The 20,058-nt window shown below is 33.8% G+C and overlaps 2 protein-coding genes and 1 pseudogene across 3 annotated transcripts; 2 read left to right on the forward strand and 1 right to left on the reverse strand.

Annotated features, from left to right (window-relative positions):
• The first annotated feature begins 1,144 nt into the window (after positions 1-1,144).
• LOC118052529 (putative disease resistance protein RGA4) lies at positions 1,145-4,795 on the forward strand. Its single transcript, XM_035063525.2, has one exon. It carries the CDS (start codon positions 1,553-1,555, stop codon positions 4,793-4,795), a length of 3,243 nt encoding a protein of 1,080 aa, XP_034919416.1. The 5' UTR covers positions 1,145-1,552.
• Positions 4,796-8,716: 3,921 nt separating this feature from the next.
• On the forward strand, positions 8,717-9,998 carry LOC140954800 (glutamine synthetase-like; annotated as a pseudogene).
• Positions 9,999-10,614: 616 nt separating this feature from the next.
• On the reverse strand, positions 10,615-15,230 carry LOC118052542 (uncharacterized). 2 transcript variants are annotated; one of them, XM_035063542.2, is made up of 8 exons: positions 15,086-15,230; positions 14,919-14,990; positions 14,508-14,580; positions 13,487-13,605; positions 12,679-12,815; positions 11,393-11,540; positions 11,147-11,306; positions 10,615-10,844 (listed from the first exon to the last, which is right to left on the reverse strand). In XM_035063542.2, the coding sequence occupies exons 3-8, from the start codon at positions 14,518-14,520 to the stop codon at positions 10,753-10,755; spliced, it is 669 nt and encodes a 222-aa protein (XP_034919433.1). In that variant the 5' UTR covers positions 14,521-14,580; positions 14,919-14,990; positions 15,086-15,230; the 3' UTR covers positions 10,615-10,752. The 2 variants fall into 2 exon arrangements, with proteins under 2 accessions (XP_034919433.1, XP_073261825.1); XM_073405724.1 differs by lacking the exons at positions 14,508-14,580; positions 14,919-14,990; positions 15,086-15,230 and having other exon boundaries at positions 13,473-13,606.
• Positions 15,231-20,058: the final 4,828 nt, after the last annotated feature.

Genomic DNA, 20,058 nt, shown 5'->3' on the forward strand with positions numbered 1-20,058 from the left:
ATTGATGTGCCAGGTGGGCCTCGCTTTCCTTACCCAACCTCACACTTTACTTTGAACTTCTTGGCCTAACTCAACTATAAGTGAACATTGTATAACTAACTTTCTCGCCGGCGACACTCTAAATCAGAGTTATTTTAAATTGTGGAAGTGATTATATTTTAAAATATTTTTTATTTAAAAATAAATTAAAATAATATTTTTTATAATTTTCATAAGAAGTCCTCGTAAAAGTACCCATTTTATTGACAGTTTGAAACTAAATCCATTTTATCATCTTATGCAATGTCTTGCAAAAGGAAACTGACTGTACTTCCATGGAAATATATTTTGATATTTCTCATGATGAAAGACGGTGACTTGTTTCTGGTAGAATATGCGTATTAGTATAAAAGAAACACGTCGACCTAAAATTAAATTTAAAATTATTTGGTAAAATTTTAAGATTTATATTACTTTTTAGAATTTTTTTGAGCTTGTAATTTTTGCACGGGTTATTAACTTACACTATTAATTAATTTTAATTAAAATAAAAAATAAGAATTGTAAAATTTGAATTTGTTTGGTAATTAAACATATTAAAAACCTATTTAAATTTAAAAATTTAAACGGTTAAATATTACCTCAAGATATTATTTATTTTATTTAATAGGGAAAGCCTGTAATAAAGAGAATGGGTCAAGATTCTTGTCTGTGGATGGAAGTAGAGATAAAGCTATTCTGACGGAGGTAAAAGTCACCTCGGAAGAAGGCTAAAGTGATGAGTTAAGATGTGTATTTACCAAACTCTCATGTGGAAGGAGACAGTAGCTGCATGTTAACGACAATAGTATGATTGAATCGTAGTTAAATCCCAAACAAAAATGAAGAAATTGTTAGTTTGATCCATGATAACGGAGGGAAACAATGCTTTGAAATTGCCTTATGTTCCAACTATTTTACGATTTGCTATTCGTGAAAAGGTAAAATGCCAGAAACAATATTATAAGGCTCTGAATTATCCTCATTTGATTCTTTCTTCCTTTTGTTTTCTTACAGGGTGAAATTCCGGAGTACTGCCTTTTGCTTTGAGAAGTCATTGTTTAAAGGAAAAGATCACAAGATAAGAATCTCTTGCCTTGTGAGACTCCAAATGCTGGACAGCTAGAATTTTAAAGAGAATGGGCAAGGAACAAATTCTTGCCTTCTCTGTTCAAACTCATATTATGTTCTTTTCTTCTTTTTAATGTTCTTCAGTTCAAGTCCAAGTTAGATTAATTTCTTTATTCTAAAGAGTTATAAATTGTTTGGTCCTTCTGTATTTCTATTTTCCATAACCAATCTTGTGTTTCCATTAAAATTCCCTGCTCACTTTTAAAGTCCTTCTGCAATTCTCTTTTCCATAACCAATCTCGTGTTTCCTTTAAAATTTCCTGATCATATTTGAAGCCCTTCTTCACTTCTCTTTTCCATTAACAACCTTGTGTTTCCGTTAGAATTTCCATTCTCATCTCCATAACCAATCTTGCGATATCATTTGTTTCCAAGACCCAGATTTTCCAAAGCAAAACAGGCCATGGCTGATGCAGTTGTTTCTGCTCTTGTGAGTCCAATCCTGGAGAACTTGAGCTTGCAGGCTCTCAAAGAGGTTGGGCTTGCTTGGGGCCTAGACACCGAGCTTGAGAATCTCAAGCGCACCTTCACAATGGTTCAAGCTGTGCTCCAGGATGCAGAGAAGAAGCAATGGAACAACGAGGCTATAAAAATTTGGCTAAGAAGCCTCAAGGATGCAGCTTATGATGTTGATGATGTGCTGGATGACTTTGCAATTGAAGCTCAAAGGCATCGGCTGCAAAAAGATCTAAAAAATCGACTACGATCCTTCTTTTCTCTTGATCATAATCCACTTGTTTTTCGATTGAAAATGGCGCATAAGTTGAAAAACGTGAGAGAGAAACTGGATGCCATTGCCAATGAGAAGAAAAATTTCGGTTTAACATCACTAGTTGGGGACGTAGCAGCAGATACCTACGATTGGCGGCTTACAAGCTCATTCATGAATGAATTAGAAATTTGCGGAAGAGGCAAGGAGAAAGAGGAACTAATCAACAAAATCCTGCTCACTAATGCAGACCATCTCCCTATTTATGCTATATGGGGAATGGGGGGGCTCGGGAAAACAACACTTGCTCAAATGGCCTACAATGAAGAAAGGGTTGTGCAACAATTCGGTTTGAAGATCTGGGTGTGTGTATCCACTGATTTCGATGTAAGAAGATTAACAAGAGCCATCATAGAGTCCATTGATGGTGCCCCTTGTGGTCTTCAAGAATTGGATCCCTTGCAACAACGCCTCCAAGAGAAGTTAAATGGAAAGAAGTTTTTGCTTGTATTGGATGATGTGTGGGATGATTATGGTACTGATAGGTGGAATAAATTGAAGGCGGTATTAAGGTGTGGAGCTAAAGGTAGTGCTGTCATAGTAACTACGCGTATTGAGGAGGTTGCTCATAGAATGGCAACAACTCCTGTCAAGCACATGGAGAAATTGTCTGAAGAAGATTCTTGGCAGTTGTTTCAACAGCTTGCATTCGGGATGAGAAGGAAAGAGGAGCGGGCACACCTGGAAGCCATTGGAGTATCAATAGTGAAGAAGTGTGGTGGTGTTCCTTTAGCTATAAAGGCACTAGGGAACCTAATGCGGCTAAAAGAAAGTGAAGATCAGTGGATAGCTGTCAAAGAAAGTGAGATTTGGGATCTAAGAGAAGAAGCAAGCGAGATCTTACCTGCTTTGAGGTTGAGTTACACTAATCTATCACCACATTTGAAGCAATGCTTTGCGTATTGCGCTATATTTCCAAAAGATGAGGTGATGAGGAGGGAGGAGCTGATTGCTTTGTGGATGGCAAATGGCTTTATTTCTTGCAGAAGAGAAATGGATTTGCACGTCATGGGTATTGAGATATTCAATGAACTAGTGGGAAGGTCATTTCTGCAAGAGGTCGAGGATGATGGATTTGGCAACATAACATGTAAAATGCATGATCTTATGCATGCTCTTGCACAATCCATTGCAGCACAAGAATGCTATACGACAGAAGGCGATGGGGAGCTGGAAATTCCTAAAACTGCCCGTCATGTTGCTTTTTATAACAAAGAAGTAGCTTCGTCTTCTGAAGTTCTCAAGGTCCTATCACTTCGCTCACTTCTTGTGAGGAATGAACAGTATGAGTATGGATGGGGAAAGATTCCTGGTCGAAAACATCGAGCCTTGAGTTTAAGAAATATCCGGGCCATGCCGAAGTCAATTTGTGATTTGAAACATCTAAGGTATCTAGATGTATCAGGCTCCGAGATCAAAACACTGCCTGAAAGTACAACCTCTCTCCAAAACCTCCAAACACTAGATCTGAGACGTTGCAGAGAACTCATCCAATTACCAAAAGGTATGAAGCACATGAAAAGTCTTGTCTATCTTGACATAACGGGTTGTTATTCACTTCGATTTATGCCTGCTGGAATGAGACGATTGATATTCCTGCGAAAACTTACCTTGTTCATTGTGGGTGGGGAGAATGGTTGTCGCATAAGTGAGCTGGAAGGGCTGCATAATCTTGCTGGTGAATTGAGTATCACAGATCTTGTGAATGTTGAGAATTTAAAAGATGCCAAAAGTGCCAATTTGAAGTTGAAGAAAGCTCTTTTATCACTGACTTTATCTTGGCAGGGGAATGGAGATTACCTTTTTAGCCCTTGGTTAGTTGTGCCACCACAAGAAAGAAAGAATGTTATTCAGGTAAATAACGAAGAGGTCCTTGAAGGGCTTCAACCTCATTCAAATCTGAAGAAGTTGAAGATATGTGGATATGGAGGTTCAAGATTTCCTAATTGGATGATGAACTTGAACATGACGCTACCAAATCTGGTAGAGATGGAGCTATCAACATGTGAACAACTTCCACCATTGGGGAAATTGCAGTTCCTTAAGAGTCTTGTATTGCGTGGAATGGATGGTGTGAAGAGTATTGACAGCAATGTGTATGGAGATGGGCAAAGTCCATTCCCATCTTTGGAGACGCTGATTTTTAGGGACATGAAGGGATTTGAGCACTGGGCTGCGTGTACCTTTCCTCGCCTTCGAGATTTGAGGATAGACGGTTGCCCTATGTTGAACGAAATACCAATTATACCCTCCGTCAAATCATTACGCATCCAGGGAGGGAAAGTTTCATTACTGATGTCAGTTCGGAATCTCACTTCTATCACCTCCCTTGATATAGGATGGATTGACGATGCGAGGGAGCTTCCCGATGGGATTTTGCAAAATCATACCCTCCTTGAAAGCTTAGAAATTTATGCGATGCGAGATCTGGAGTCTTTGTCAAATAAGGTATTAGATAACCTTTCTGCTCTTAAAAGCTTGAGGATTTTTGAATGCGAGGAACTTGAAAGCTTGCCAGAGGAAGGTCTTCGTAACCTCAATTCCTTGGAGGTTTTAGGGATAATGTATTGTGGAAGATTAAATTCTCTGCCAATGAATGGGTTGCGTGGCTTATCTTCTCTTCGCAGGTTATATGTTATAAATTGTGATAACTTCACATCTCTATCAGAGGGAGTGCTGCATCTGACGGCACTGGAGGATTTGGAACTTGAAGAATGTCCAGAGCTGAATTCATTGCCAGAGAGTATCCAACATCTCACTTCTCTCCAATCTCTATCCATTCGGCATTGTCCAAATTTAAAGAAAAGGTGTGAGAAAGATTTAGGAGAGGACTGGCCTAAGATAGCTCACATTCCTGAGATTGATATCATTGAATGAGTATAAAAAATATATTTTCTTAGTTTTAATTTGTTGTAATTGTTTAAACAACTTTATCAAATTCATTATTGTTATATTTTTTCATATAAATGTGTAAAAATAATTGATTCATGATTTTTACTTTTATTTTTGTTAAAACTGGTTTTATGATTGTTATAAGTTTTTTTTCTTAAAAAACAATACTTCCCATAAACAAAATTATATATAAAAAAAATGTATGAATAAGAAAATTAGAATTTTTTATAGAATAAGTTTTCTATTACTTTAAATGACTTCATCAACTTTGCAATTAAACACATACTTAAAAGACCAATATTGACTTTATTATAATAAAAGTGGATGTATCATATATTGAAGTTCCCGTGCTATTAAAAAATATTCGCTCGATTACAAACAATACAATTTATTACAAAACAATGGAGGCTTCCACTTAGCAGGAGCCAACTAGAGCATACAGACAACTTGAGTAATGATTCAAGAATAGCTTTAAAATGTTTTATGAAATGAAGATCAACTTAACAAAAGTTTCAAATATAAAACGATGATTGTTCAAAACATCACTTGTGAGATATACATAAAAAATATATAAAAAAATTCACCTTAAACTAGCTTTAATGAAACTATTTTTTTATAACAAACAATTAATTTATTAATAAAATAACCTTTTGGATAATAACCGAGAGGAATATAATAAATTAAAAAAAATTAAAAAAATATATATTGAAAATACATTTATACTAGCCAACAAGCAAAGTCAAGTTGATGAATGTTGTCTTCAAATCATAGCCATGTTGCTTCTCTGAAACTTAGCTAGTCAGGTCTGCAGTGTGCAGAGAAATTTAAAACATAAAAGGTATATTTTATTATTTATAAAAAAATTTAAAACATTTTATAAATTGATAAAATATCAATTTGCTCCTTTAATAATATCCATATATTAATTCAAGAAAATTTTAGAAATTAACTTAATCAAGTACTTATTTGATTTTTTGAGGTCTAGAAATATAATCCTTATATTAATTATATTATAATCGCTAATTTTTAAAATATATTTTAATAAAGTCATATTTAATTAAATCATCCTAGTTTAATTCCTACCTAAAGATTTTTAATGTGTGTGATGTATTAAGTTTCTAATATGTTGATCCAAATATAAATTATAATTAAATAAATTAAATAATTTAATTTATTATCAATTCAAAAAATTGATTAATTTATATTTAAAAACATGGTATATCGTCTATCAACGTGTCATAATTTTCTAAATATTGAAAAAGTTATTAGTGGTTTGACTTAACCTTCTAGTTACTAGTTTCTCAGTGCAATTAATATCATTTTATCAATAATATTTTGATTTAACATTAAAACATGAAGTATGTTTGTCATGTTAAATCATATTTATTCTCTATATAATAGTCATTGATCATTTAAATAAAATTTGGAACTTTTTTCAAATCTCATTCCACCTTAATTAAGAATTCCTCAGTCAATACTATTTGAGAACAGATAAAATATATTTTTTAATTCACCTAGAATGATGAATCTTCTCTTTACCACTCAAGTATCTTTTTATTTTAATTTTAAGAATAGTGAAGTGACAGAATTGTCTTTAAAATAAAATAAAAATAAAAATATGGTTCCAAAGGGGAGGTTTGTTATTTTCTTATTTTTTTTTATTTTTAGGTTGACCTAGGGGCTGTTTAGTAATTTTAAAAAATAAATACTAAAAAAAAAATTGTTGACATTCGATTACCAAAATAAGCCATCTCCAATGATGTTTAGAGTGGCGCATTGTCCTCTTTGTATTCACGAGATGCGTGTTAACGGTAAAGGTGCGATTAGGCTTTGATGAGCTTTTTTTTTTCTTTTCCTCTTTTTTTTTTTTCTTTTAACTTAGAAATTCATGTCAGCTCTTTCAAAAATTAATTGTGTCCTCTAGTTTCTATTTCTAATAATTTTAGTTATCACTCTTTTGATTACTATTTGTTTTGCTTGTAATACTTTTTGAAGTTTTTTTTTTTAAAAAAATTCATACCTAAACATTTTGTTTCATATAGTTTTTGTATTCAATTTAGTCCTCATTCTTTTAATTTCTATTTTCTTGGTTTTGTTTTTAAATTTTTAACCCTCAACATTTTATTTCATTTAATTTCTTTATCAAATAATGATTCTCATTCTTTTTATTGCTATTTTTTTAATTTTTTTTTCTTAATCTATTTCATTTTTCAATTTAATCCCTAATTATATTTTTCATTTGGTTTTTATACCATATTTTATCCTTATTATTTTGATTATTATTTGTTTTGGTTTGAAAAAAAATTATGATTGGAAATTTTACTTTTTTAGTTTTTTTTTTTTTTTTGTGTTTACTTTTTCTACACAGTAATCATACTCTCATGATATATAGATTATTAGTTTTGAATATTAGCTCAATTTAAGTTAGGTTTTTTTTTTATCCTTTACTAATTTTTTTTTCAATTTCATCATTTGACATTGGGTTATTGGGGTTTGAGCTTTGTTATATGTTCAACTTTTATTTTTTTGAGTTTATATTGATTTTATATCCTAGGTGGAGGGTTAGTCGAGCTAACCTAAGTTGAATAAATGTTTCTTTTTCAATCAATACTATTTGAGTACAGATAAAATATTTTTCTTAATTCACCTACTATGATGAATCATCTCTTAATCATTCGAGTACTTTTATATAGTTCATGTTATATCCAATGTTTGCCTTTTCATTACCTCAATTAAGATCACATGTAACAAGATCAAAACATAACATTCTTTATATAAGATAACTTTGTAATCCCAAGTTTAAGGATCACTTACTCAACCGTTATGTGAGCTTTTTTATAAACATAGGTAATCTCTCTATATAAGATTCTCATGCGGGTAAGTTCATTGTACATGTTTTATGATAAGCATCTATATATTAGTTCTATGTATTTCTTATACCTCAATTTATGAGAACAACTGCTTCCAAACATGCCACACTTAAAGCACTTGGACTTGACAATCAGTAAAGTCCAAGGCAACGTGGGTCTGATAAACATGTCAAACTCAATTCATTGGACTTGATAGTCAGCCAAGTTCAAGATAATGTGAGTCTGACAAACATGTTAGATCCAATTTATTTGGACTTGATAGTCAACCAAGTCCAAGGTAATGTGAGTCTAATTAACATACCAGACCCAAGGCGTCTGGACTTAGTAGTTGACCAAGTTTAAGGCACTTGAACGTGACAATCAATTCTAAAGTGACGTGGGTCTGGCAAACATGTCACACCCAAGGCACTTAGACATGACCTTCCACTAAGTCCAAAACATTTGAACTTGGCAGTCAGTCATGTACAATGCACTTGGACTTGGCATTCCTTAAAGTTTAAGGTAACATGAGTCTAAAAAATATGTCAGACCCAAGGTACTTGGACTTGACAATCAATCAAGTTCAGGACAACATGAGTCTAAAAAATATGTCAGACCCAAGGTACTTGGACTTGACAATCAATCAAGTTCAGGACAACATGAGTCTCGCAAATATACTAGACCTAAGACACTTGGACTTGGCAGTTAGCGAAGTCCAAGGTAACTACCATCCTCCTTTAACATGTCCATCTTTTTAGGTATATAAAAGTCCATCAAGACCCACCATATTTTCACCAAATATTAATATAGATATAAGGGATAATTATTTCTCATTAAATATTATCAGGGTAAAATTACACTTCAGACTTTTTTTTATTAAAAAAACAAAACTTACGAGTTATAAATAAATCACATACTTTGTTTACCCATCCTCCATCCCCAATTGGTCCCCTCAATGATCTTGTTAGGCACCACTCTAGCCTTTCATATCCTCACATTATTGTTTTGCTTTTGCATAACTAAAGATTATTCCTTTTACTGTTGCATGGGGTCAAAGATGGTTGCCCAGCAGTGGAGAATGCAACACCATCAAATTCTTTCCAGCATTCATGAGCCTTACTTTGGAGCTTATTGGGCGCTAGTTCTGCCTGATAGATCTGTTTTGCCGATAATGTATCGCCACTTAGACCTCAGGTACTGTTAAATTTTGTTTTGCCGCGACCTCATTTGCCTAGAATACATGCAATTCCACGTATCCGGTTTCCCTTGGCCGCTATATTATGGACGCACATTACAAGGCATGCCTGTATGCAGGCATCAACACTAGTGGTATCAACGGAGAAGTGATGTCAGGCCTAGAATACATGCATCTCTTCTACCATTTTGATCTTATTATTCTAGCTTAGAACCATTCTGATCTTGTTCTCCAATTTCTATTGTTTTCTGAAAGGTCTATATTTATGTTACCAGAGGATTACTGTTTTCATTGTACCTTCATTTGATCCAAAGCCAATTCAGGTCAGTTTTTATTTCATTGTACCTTAATGTATGCTGCAAGTGCGCATGTTTTCAGTACTTTTATTGTTTGAACTCTCAAGAAATTGTATTTTTGTTTTGTCAAGGAGATTGGAAAGGAGCGGGGGCACACACAAATGACAGGTACAATTTTGCATCATTGATTGAAACTTAACTTGTTTGCTTCTTTATTCCACCCTCATGATTATTATTTTTGTCTTCTACTTGAAAATTCTTCACATTTTCAATACTAAGTCAATCAGAAATGAAATAGGCTATGAAGTCATCAAGAAAGCAATTGAAAAGCTTGGTCTGAGGCATAAAGAACGTATTTCAGCTTATGGAGAAGGGAAAGAGCAGAGACTCACCGGATGACACGAAACAGCTGATATTAGTACTTTCAAATGGGTAAGAGGAAAATAAAACAATTTCCTTGCTGCGACACACAGAAAGATGTCTTGCATTAATTTTGTTACATCTTGTGCGATTGACAGGGTGTTGCTAATCGCAGGCTGCCTTTCATGTTTGCCCCAACACAAAGAAAGAAGGAAAGGGGTGCTTTGAGGACAGAAGGCATGCTTCAAACATGGATCCATATGTTGTGACTTCCATGATTGCAGAAACCACCATCCTTCGGAAGCCAAGAGACCATCAACCAACCCCTAATATGAAATATTGTTTTTAGTAGTCTGTCCAAGGAACCGTAGAAAGATCTCTGTCATCAGGATGGATATCTTTCAGTTTGTTTCCCTCTGTATTTGAAGCAGCAACTGATGTTATTGCTTTGTTTGCTTGCCTTATGATTCTGCATTTTGTGTTGAATAATGTAAGGCTTACTTCCCGGAAATGGGTTAAAAAGATTTTACTTTGATGAAATGCAGATCACATCTCAAGTTGTGACAGGGCTTTATCTTCATCTAAAGTAAACTATATGTTGGTTTGTAAAGGTTTAAATTTCTTCAAGATCAATGCACTTTGATAAGAGCATGAAACGTAGATGGTTAGATTTTGCTTCTTTTTTCTTGATTTTATAGCCTCCAAGGACCTATAAAATACACTTACGGCATAATATGATCTATCTAGAAATCTCGTAGCTATTTGTCCCTTGAACCCATGGTTATAGAAAGAATGTCACAAGACTTTGCCAAATAGAGAATGTGAGGATATCCCTAGAGTTAAGGAAAGATGGTAAAAGGGATATCCCTAGAGTTGCAGAAGTTAAAAACCACATCCTACTTTCAGATTTCAGTTCTTCCAATAGAAAATCTCTATTTAATTGTTAAAATCTCCAATAACCTAGAGTTAAGGAAAGAAGGTAAAAAGGATTCCACTATGAATGTGAGTACCATGCAGTGTCTTTATTTATTTCAACTTTTACCTCCATACAAATGAATATAAAGACATTCAATCCTTGTCTTTCAAGGGTTTTAACTAAACAGCTGAAAACAAAGGCAAAAATGCAAAGTTTTCTTCTAATAACATTGTATACAACATACACTCAATCATCAATCATGGTGTAAATGTGATTCTGATGAAACACAATGAGCCCAAAAATGTAATGCCTATTACCAAAACAGATTACATAAAATCAACATCATCAAGAGCATCATAGGGATTAACCACCAAATCATCGTCGGGCTTATCAACATGAAGCTGTTTTTTCTTCCCAGCTGCAAGGAATGAATAAAAAGCAAGGTGTTATATTCATTAACATTCTAAATTGTAATATCTTCAGTACAACCGGTGAGAATTCAGTATCTGGTGGTTGCTTATGGGTTTCCTCGAAAAGAGTAATGAAATCTTAGCAGAAGGTGCATGTACAACACTGAGTGCTGAAAATTTTCCTTTTTCTGAACCAATGAATTCCATTTAACTAGCGTTTCAAAATCCATGACTCATAAGAAACATAAAGTTTCAAAATGTCCAAGAATCTTACTGATGCTTACTATGAAAAATAAGTGGAATCATGTACCTTGCTTCTTTTTGCCAGCGTTGGCTTCTTTCTCAGCTTTTATCTTTTCATTTGCAATTGCACTCACAGAAGCCGAAACTTCTTTTGCATCTGCAGCTTTCATGGCAGTCATGGACAGTCTCATTATTGCCTTAAGTAAACCGATATAATGGTAACTTTTCTGCATTAGAGAATGCATTTTTTTTTGCCAGGTCAAAAACTGCACCAGCCTTTTATTATCACCATACTAAAGCTAATTCAACACACCTCAAATGAGCGAAGCTTATGTGAAATAAGTTCTGCATATTCCAAGAAGTCACTTTCAGATTTTGGTATGAAACTATCAAGCGATTTCTCATCACGTTTCTTAGCAAACAGTTCTGTAGTGGATCTGAAATCAGCTTCTTCCACCAGCCTATATAATTGAGTAAATCTTTAAGAAACCATTGCTTAAAGGAAAAGGCAAACAAAAAACTTATAAATTGAAACAAGTCAAAACAAAACATGCCTACTGCAAAATTTCACAAGACTCGTAACTAAATTGCCTGAAAAGTTTCAACATATAGAACTACAAATCAACATAATTAAAATCATGCTGCCAGACAACATTTAACCAAACCCAACATGATCAGAACAAAACCTCAAGGACACTATGAGTTGAAACAGGTTTTGTTAAGAAATCATACTATAATAATAATTAAAAAAAATATCATCATCTAAATGGTTAAGCATTGAGAAAATTTTCTTTTTTCATATATTTTTAAAGCAGCAAAAAGACATAGGCAGCCAACCCTCAGTATAGAACAATTAAAAGAGGCAACTCAAGGAAGGTGAAAATCTTATACAAAAGAAAGAGCAGCAATAGCTTAGTCCTGACATTCCTCACATTAAAGTTGTAAAATGCTCAGAGAAACATGAACAATTAAATATACTCTATCATCATAAAAGCTTACTATATTGTTTCCCCATTGCAAAATCATAAACATCTACAATTTGAAGTCTCTAAATTGCAGCAGAAGATCTAACACGGTTTCCCTTAGAAGGAGCTAGGTAGATCATTCATGGAGTAGCATGACACTGGAGTTTTTAACTTTTATTCCCACATCCAGATGCTTCTTTATGTTTTGATTAACATTTATAAGTAAAGCTATGATTAGATTAGAATTCATTTCCTACAAGAAATATTAATAACCTTGTCATAAAAATCTTGTTAGGTTGTTTCCAGAACAGGTATTTTAATTTCCCAAAAAGAAGTAAAGAAGCTTGAAAAAGGAAAACAGAATAATGTGTTTCCTAGCAAATCCTCAACTTCAATTCATCTTCCATCTATTCCAGTTTAGCAACTTTTTTTTCCCTTCAGTTGCATCCAATTTGGTACAGGTGGAAAAAAATTATCAAATTGTACTTGGATTATATTTCAGAAGTCATTGCCACATGGAGCAATTATGAAACAGAAAATCAAGGACACATAGGCTAGATGCGATGTATAAAATTATTATGAATTGTTCGTACTTCAAATTATTAGCAGAGAAAAAAAACTGCATATTGAGTACCTTTGCTGGCGAAGTTTCTCAGCTAGTGGATCTAGTTTCTCTTCCTTTAGCACCTGAACAATTAATCCCTTCTTTTCGGTAGACTTTGCTGTGGATTTCTTAGGAGCCTTTTCGGGAGGAGGTTTCACTACTGGTGCCTGATCCAATTCCATAAAGAAATACAATAATTACAGATCAAGCACCACCATATATAAACATGGAATGCAGCACTTCATATTTCTGTAACAGTGGGACTCAAATAAAAAAGTTTATAAGTGCATAAAATAAGCTAAGGTATAATATACATCTGCATCCCATATGTCAGCATCACATTTCTGTACACTTTTCTTAATGAACCCCTGCCCACAAAAATATTCTCTTCCATCCCTTCCCAAGCTCCCACTCCGCTTGAACAAAATAGAAAGCTCCAACATGTTTTTCCAGATTGCATAAAAGCTCCTTCCGAATCATAAATTCCGAGCATTTCTTTTCTAATGAAAGCTACCTACATACCTTTACTTGGAAAAAAAACTTTTATACTATTGTAGTTTGACGCATCATTCATAAGTTCTTATAACAATTTTTCCCCAATCACAGCCAGCGAAAACAAAATCAGATGAACATTTATGGCAAATTAAACATGCCAGATCAACATTCCATTATTAAATGTCAAAGAAGCCTATCCCTATCATACCATTTCCCATAACTAGCTGTGTATGTTCCCGGACCTATAATAGCATCCAACATTTTAGGTGACTTTGGTTGAAATTTGGAAGTGATAGATAAAGTATAAAATAATGCAAGATCAAGATTACATTATCAATCATACCAGAGCTGGTTCAACTTCATCCTCCCACGATTCTTTCACATCATCTTCATCCACATCTTCATCATCCCATTTATTTTTAGGCTGCTCTTGTGAAAGGAGAGGTGGAACTTGCACATCCTCTGAAAAAAAGATGTGCCAACTAAATCAGAAAAATAAAAAACATGAACATAGAGAGAACTTCATCCCGCAATTTAAGACAAAAAATATTTACATGGAGAAAGAACAAAATATTAGGTTCTTTCCATAACCTTCAGGTATTGTTTCAATGTGCCACTTGATTCTAGAAACAAATGCAGTTTCAGTAAAGCCCCGGCACATCAGGTGAATTCTTAAATTTACACAATCACCTTTAGTTAGTCTAACAGCTTTGTCTTTCTTCTCATGTAGCTTAGAAAAATATTTCCAAAAAACTGCCCTCAATCTATAACGGACAAACATCAAGTCATCTTATATGCAAGGACTATATTTAAAAACCTTGTATATGAAGCCACCACACATCAGGTAAATTCTTGCATTTACACAAGTTAATTCTTGATTAGTTTAACAGCTTTTTCTTTCTTTCTCATGTACCATGGGGAAATATTTCTGAAACATTACCCTCAGTTTATAATTAACAAACATCAAGTCATTTTAATTTATAATTAACAAACTATATTCAAGAAGTATGCACCTAAGTCACTTGAAGGCCTCACAAAACCCAAATTGTGCAATGGCATGTGCTTACAAAACAAAAAACTAAGCTCTGACTTCAAGATGGGGCAAATACAGCCATAATCTGGACCAGCAGTCCTAGCGATCACCCAACTGGAAACACTATACACAGTTGAATATTCTAACAAGCACAAACATACACTAACATCTAGTTCAATCTGACGAACCCAAACTAACCCCCACACACTAATTTGAATCCAGCAACTAGAAGTTATCACAGTATCTTTCAAACCTCAAAACCACACTAGACCAATCAAATTCAAACGGATTGAAGAGCTAAACAAGACTAGAAATCGATAAAATCTCTTACCCCAATCCTCCATCTTCAACTCCTCTTTGCCAAAACAAAATCTGTTAATATCCCACAAATCAAAAGTGCCACCCTGCACAACCAAAGCCATAAACAAATAAGGGTTTATCAGCAAACATAAAAAAAACTCATCAGATTTCAAACTCAAAATAATATTACAATCCAATTAACAAAGCACTTTACTTAAATAAAGGGCACATCGCATGAAATAAATAATTGAAAAAAAATATAAAATCAATCAACAAAATAACCATCAACAAAAAAAAATAACTAAAACTTAATAAAAAAAAAAAAAGGAGGAAAATCCAGACCTTATATTTGATTCATCTATACTAATTTCAATTCTAGAAAACCCACAAACAAAAGAACTACAATTTTCTTACAAAAACATAAATGGAGACAGAAAGGCACCTTATAGTAGTGGTTGATTTCTCAATTTCCACTGCTTTCTTGAAGCAAAATTTAAATACAGCAAAGAGAACCCTGATAAAAAAAGATCAAAATTGATTAAAATTTTTGAGTTTTTCATTGGGAAAAAATACATGGGTTTTGCTCAAAATGGAGAGAGATCGATTTACCAAATCAAGTTGGAATCTTGACGAGTTACGATTGAAAGGGTATTTTAGGTCTTTAGAAGGAGAAGGATGTTTCTAATTCCCCTTTTTAGCTTTTTATATTCTACCGCTAATAAATAAGACAGTTGTGCGTTCCAAGTTTGCAAATTGAGGGATTTTGTTGCCGTTTCGCTTCCTCCGTTTACTTTCCTAGAATTCTCCAGTGGATTTGAATTACGCGTGATATTGGACTCAGACTTTACTTAAAACCCAGCCCAGAAAAAAATATGATTTTAGTATTATTTTTTAGAACATTTTTTTATATCATATTAATAGATTTATTAACTACTATATATATTTTTTTTAACATGAATGTCCGGACCAGTTCATGCACATCTCAACTAATTCTACGGATTCTGAAATTAACGATTATATAAGCCTTTAGTGGCTATCATATTAGTAATCACAGAACCCAAACTTGAGACCACAAGAAAACAAACTCCTTGATCCTAAACTTTTATCATTGAACCACTTACTAGATAATTTATTAATATGATATGATAGGTTGAATACACTTGTTAGTTCTTACCATTTACAAAAAGAAATATATTTTTTAGATTGAATGCTCTTCTTAGCTGTTAATAAATTAGTTAATTACACTGAGCTCAAGCGAAAAAATAATCAGCATAGCTTTGCTGAGTGCATGATTGAAAAGCTCTAGGTCTCTAATGTAGTTTCCATTAGGTAATATGTATAAAGTGGATTAAGGAATTGGAGTATTATGGTTTAATGCTATTTTGCTGGTAGATTTTGAGTGTAATTTAAAGCTAGAAATAAATTTTACCTTCTGTTGTTGCCTTTTGTTTTTGTTTCTAAATTGTAACCCAAAATTTGAATGTTCCTGAGGTGACTGTCTGGGTGGCTTGTTACCTTGAATCGGCTATTATGTTCTATGTGAATGCATGGATGTGGTTATCGTCAGCTTTTAACCTTGTACTTGTTCAGTTCATGGTGTCCAATGTGCATACAGTAGTGCTGAAAGTTTATTGCTTTTACTCTCTCACATGCCTGTCCAACACAAAAGTATACCCCGCTTTAGCGTATAAGCAACAGGCTGAGTTGAATGCCTCCTTGGGATTTTTTATCTGGACATCCTGGGAACAGAGGGAGGGGAAATTGAAGTATTTCTTCTGCTGTTAATTTGGAAGATTTTTTAATGGGATCGAGCTGTATGGTTCCGAATATCTGTGAACATACATCACTTATCCGGGTTTGTGATATCCATCCTAGGCATCCACATGTAAAAAAACAGTTTTGTGGTTTGTTCTTCATTAAGTTTGACATGAATAGCATGTCTAGTGAAGATTATGAACAAGGCTGGATGCAAATTCCAGTATAGCCTTGCCAAGTGGGTCTAACTGGATAGCTCTAGGAGTAGAGATTGATCACCTTTTATTGATGATGGTCAATGTAGGACCTTCTGGCATTATTTACCAAGATTTTATTGGTTTTCTTACAATTTGTTGCTGGCAGGGATTGATTTAGTAGCTTCACGTATCCAAACTTAAATGTAGTCTCTCTCTGGCAATACTTATTCAGAGGAGCATGAGATAGGATTGTTTCAGGTTTGATATGATTTTCCAAAGTAGCTTTGCTGGAGGACCTGAATTGAATGGCTATAGGTCTCAATTTTCCTGCTTCCAGTATCCTTATGTTGTGAGCTTACCGGGGGACGAGGCTGCGCATAGTATTTTCACCCAGGCAGAGTTCTATGTTTCAGACAACATCTAAAGCTGGTCTCAGTTTGTTTAGCGCAGTAATCTCTTTTGGCTGCTTATGGCACTGCTGGAAGTTTTCCTTATCTTTGTAGTAAATTTTGATTCTTGTGCACGCAAAGAAGCCCTGCTCATCGTATCATAGATCGAGTGCAATTCACAGGATTTTCATCTTGTAGTCCTGGGAATTGAAGGGTGGATAATTGCCTTAATTTTGCATCCACGGGAGTTTTTCATCGAGTTATTAAATGAAAACACAATTCCAGCAACGGTTCTGAGTATTTAGGGAGTTACTTAACTATGTTTAAGATTTGTTGTGAACTGCATCTCTGCAAAAAAGCATGCCTTTCCACATTCATGTTTCATTTGGTTTGTAGAGGTCTCCAGTGAAGCCTTTTCTCACTGTATTTGTGACAGAAATATGGAAAAGTTGATACGGCTTTCATTACAGCTTTGCCAGTTGTGGGAACGATTGAATCGCTCCATACCTCCTCTGTGTTCTCCTTTGTATCAATATTTGTGTTCTTCAGGTGTGCCCAGCAACAGTATTTGTATTCCTTGTGTCAACATTTTTGTTTCAAGTGAAACTTGCTGCCTGTGAGCTTACAAGGAGAAGAGGTAGTGCTTCTTTTCCTGATCCTTCAAACTAGTAGACAATAAATCATGTCATCCATAGTTTCTGTCGTTCATTTTGGATTGATTTGACAGCCCTATTCTCGCTGGTAAATAACGCCATCAGAATTTAATTTAATTTAATGTCGTCAGCACCGTTTTCATATTTTACAGATGAAGCATGCATGGTTACAAGGGGAAGGGCTGGAATCTTTGAGGGGAAAACAAAAGATTTAATTGTCTTTGACTTTGTGTGTTGGCTTGGCAGGATTGGCGCGTGCATGCCTCGTATTTCACGTGTTCACACAGAGCTAGAAAGGAGTAGCCATGAAACATGTTGAGTTTTTGTGACTAAATAATAGCATGCGTGAAGGAGGTCCCAGAAAAACAACATCAAGCAGTAAACTTTCGTCGATAAAATGGTGGATCTTGGATTTGAATCATGGTAGGTTGACTTAAATTTATGATTTTTATAAAAATTATGATATTGTTTTAAGGTTTTTTTTATTTGATTACTGGATCAACAATTTACTCAATTATTTCTAATTATAGTTTTAAAAAACTTGATTTTAAGATTAATTCAATCCAAGACTTGAGTTTTGGATTAGATAAATTAACTCGGGTTAATCTAATATTTTTTTAAAAAAAAATTAAAATTATATTATTTTAAAAAAAATTAAAAAGTTCTTTTTATTGATTTGATCAAATTTTAAATCAGCAATTTATACATTCCGAATCTAATAACACTATTTCAAATAATTAAGCATGCCCCAAAGCGACCCTTCCAATGTTATTTTATATTTTTTCGAAACGAGGATACTTTTTTAAGAGAAATTTATGAATTAAAAAGTTGAGGACCAACTTTATGTAAGGATAGAAATTTTAAAAGATATCATTTTTATATTTTGACTTCAGTCAACCTAATATTGTAAAAACCTAGTTTACCTTGAACGGATATCTAGACATCCGTTTTGAAAGCCTCTGTTCTCAAATAACATGCTCTGTTCGAGCTGAGTTGATTTTTTTCCTTTTTTTTTTTTTTTTTGGTTCAAATGTCATAGATTTTGAAGAGATCATTTAGAGTTTTTTGGATAAATAATTAAAAAATATTATTTATCAGTCACTCAACAAAAAAAAAAAAAGTATGATGCATATTGAGTTATTAGTCGCAACCTTCTAATCTCCAATGGTTGGGATAGAAGTAGACTCCAACAACAAAAAGAATTCCTGGATGGGATTATATAGAAGTAGTCTTCAAATTAAATTATATATAAGTAAGGAATTATTTTGGACACCATGGAAGCCACCATATATATATTTCCGAAAAGAAAAGCCTGTAGGGCACAAGGATTTTGATTGCTTTCTTTCAACATACAAATGGAAGTATTGTTCAATTTGCTTTTTTTTTTTTCCGAGGTTAGAAACAAAGCCACTAAATCATATAAAATCTAAGATATGAGTGGGCAGGCTAATCTAAATTAATACAAATTTATTGTTTTAAGATTTTAAAAAATCACAAACGATATTTAAAATTAACTTGAAAAAATATTATAATTAAATTAATTTTTACCTAATTTAATTTAAAACAGGTTAAATCCCAAGTCAGCAAGTCATTGAATTGACATATGAATCAGTCAAGTTATTAATTAATGGGTTATTAGATTAACTTGTCAATTTCATAACTATTTTATAATTGATATATAATATTCATCAACCCTTTACTTTTAGCAAATAATATTTTGGTTATATATATGACATTAAATTCAAAGAGAACTTTTTGCTAAATTCCAATACAACGTTTCATGAAAAACGTTTAGAGAATGTTTCGTGGGAAATCAGAACTCAAGTATGAGATGGTCATCTCACATTATATTCCATGATTAATTTTCTTCAATAAGAACAGAAAATGAAGACCTCTCCCCCTCCCCTAGTTTCACTTTTCTATGACAAAAAGAATTCGAAAATGCAAAGTGTGGCAGCCCAATATGACATAATCAAGAAGTCACATGTTGTGGGTTTGGAACTGGAAAAAAATAAATCATAGAAAAAAGCTGCCTTCTTCAATTACTCCAAAATTTGAAGAATCATCAGTACATTCTCAAGTCTCAGCAACCTTGAAATTTTTTTTCTTCGGCTTTATTAAAAAAGAAGAAGAAAAGAAAGAAAATGACACAGTTCGTGTCTGTCACAACAAGAATTCATAGTTTTTGCCGACGGAAATATTCCGTCTGTGTGTGATTGATAGTACGTCGGTAAATTTTTACCGACTACATTACCGACGGACTACACAACGGACGTAGTCCGTCGGCTTAACCTTTCGTCGGTGATTCCACATTCCGTCGCTATGTCGGTCGGAAAAACAAAAAAAACCATTTACGACAGAATGTGCGCGCCAAAGAAAAAAAGTTTCCCACTTCAAACATACCGACGAATTGTTATTCCGTCGGTGACATCACAAGTCACCGACGGTTTATATCCGTCTGTAACTTAGTCGGTGAATTATTGAAATACCGACAGAACATTCCGTCTTTCAATTCGTAGGTAATTTATAATACGACGGATGTATTCCGTCGGTAAATCTGTTGGTGAATCCATGAAAACACTGACCGA

The sequence above is a fragment of the Populus alba genome, chromosome 17 (assembly GCF_005239225.2).
Source record: "Populus alba chromosome 17, ASM523922v2, whole genome shotgun sequence".
NCBI lineage: Eukaryota > Viridiplantae > Streptophyta > Magnoliopsida > Malpighiales > Salicaceae > Populus > Populus alba.

Excerpts from the sequence above, each read along its gene's own strand:
- LOC118052542 (XM_035063542.2), bottom strand. Across the intron at positions 11,541-12,678 it reads GAGAAACTTCGCCAGCAAAG|GCTGGTGGAAGAAGCTGATT; the intron begins GTACTCAATATG and ends TCAATTATATAG. Across the intron at positions 11,307-11,392 it reads ATAAGCTTCGCTCATTTGAG|AAAAGTTACCATTATATCGG; the intron begins GTGTGTTGAATT and ends TCTCTAATGCAG.
- LOC118052529 (XM_035063525.2), top strand. The coding sequence starts at position 1,553 with ATGGCTGATGCAGTTGTTTCTGCTCTTGTGAGTCCAATCCTGGAGAAC.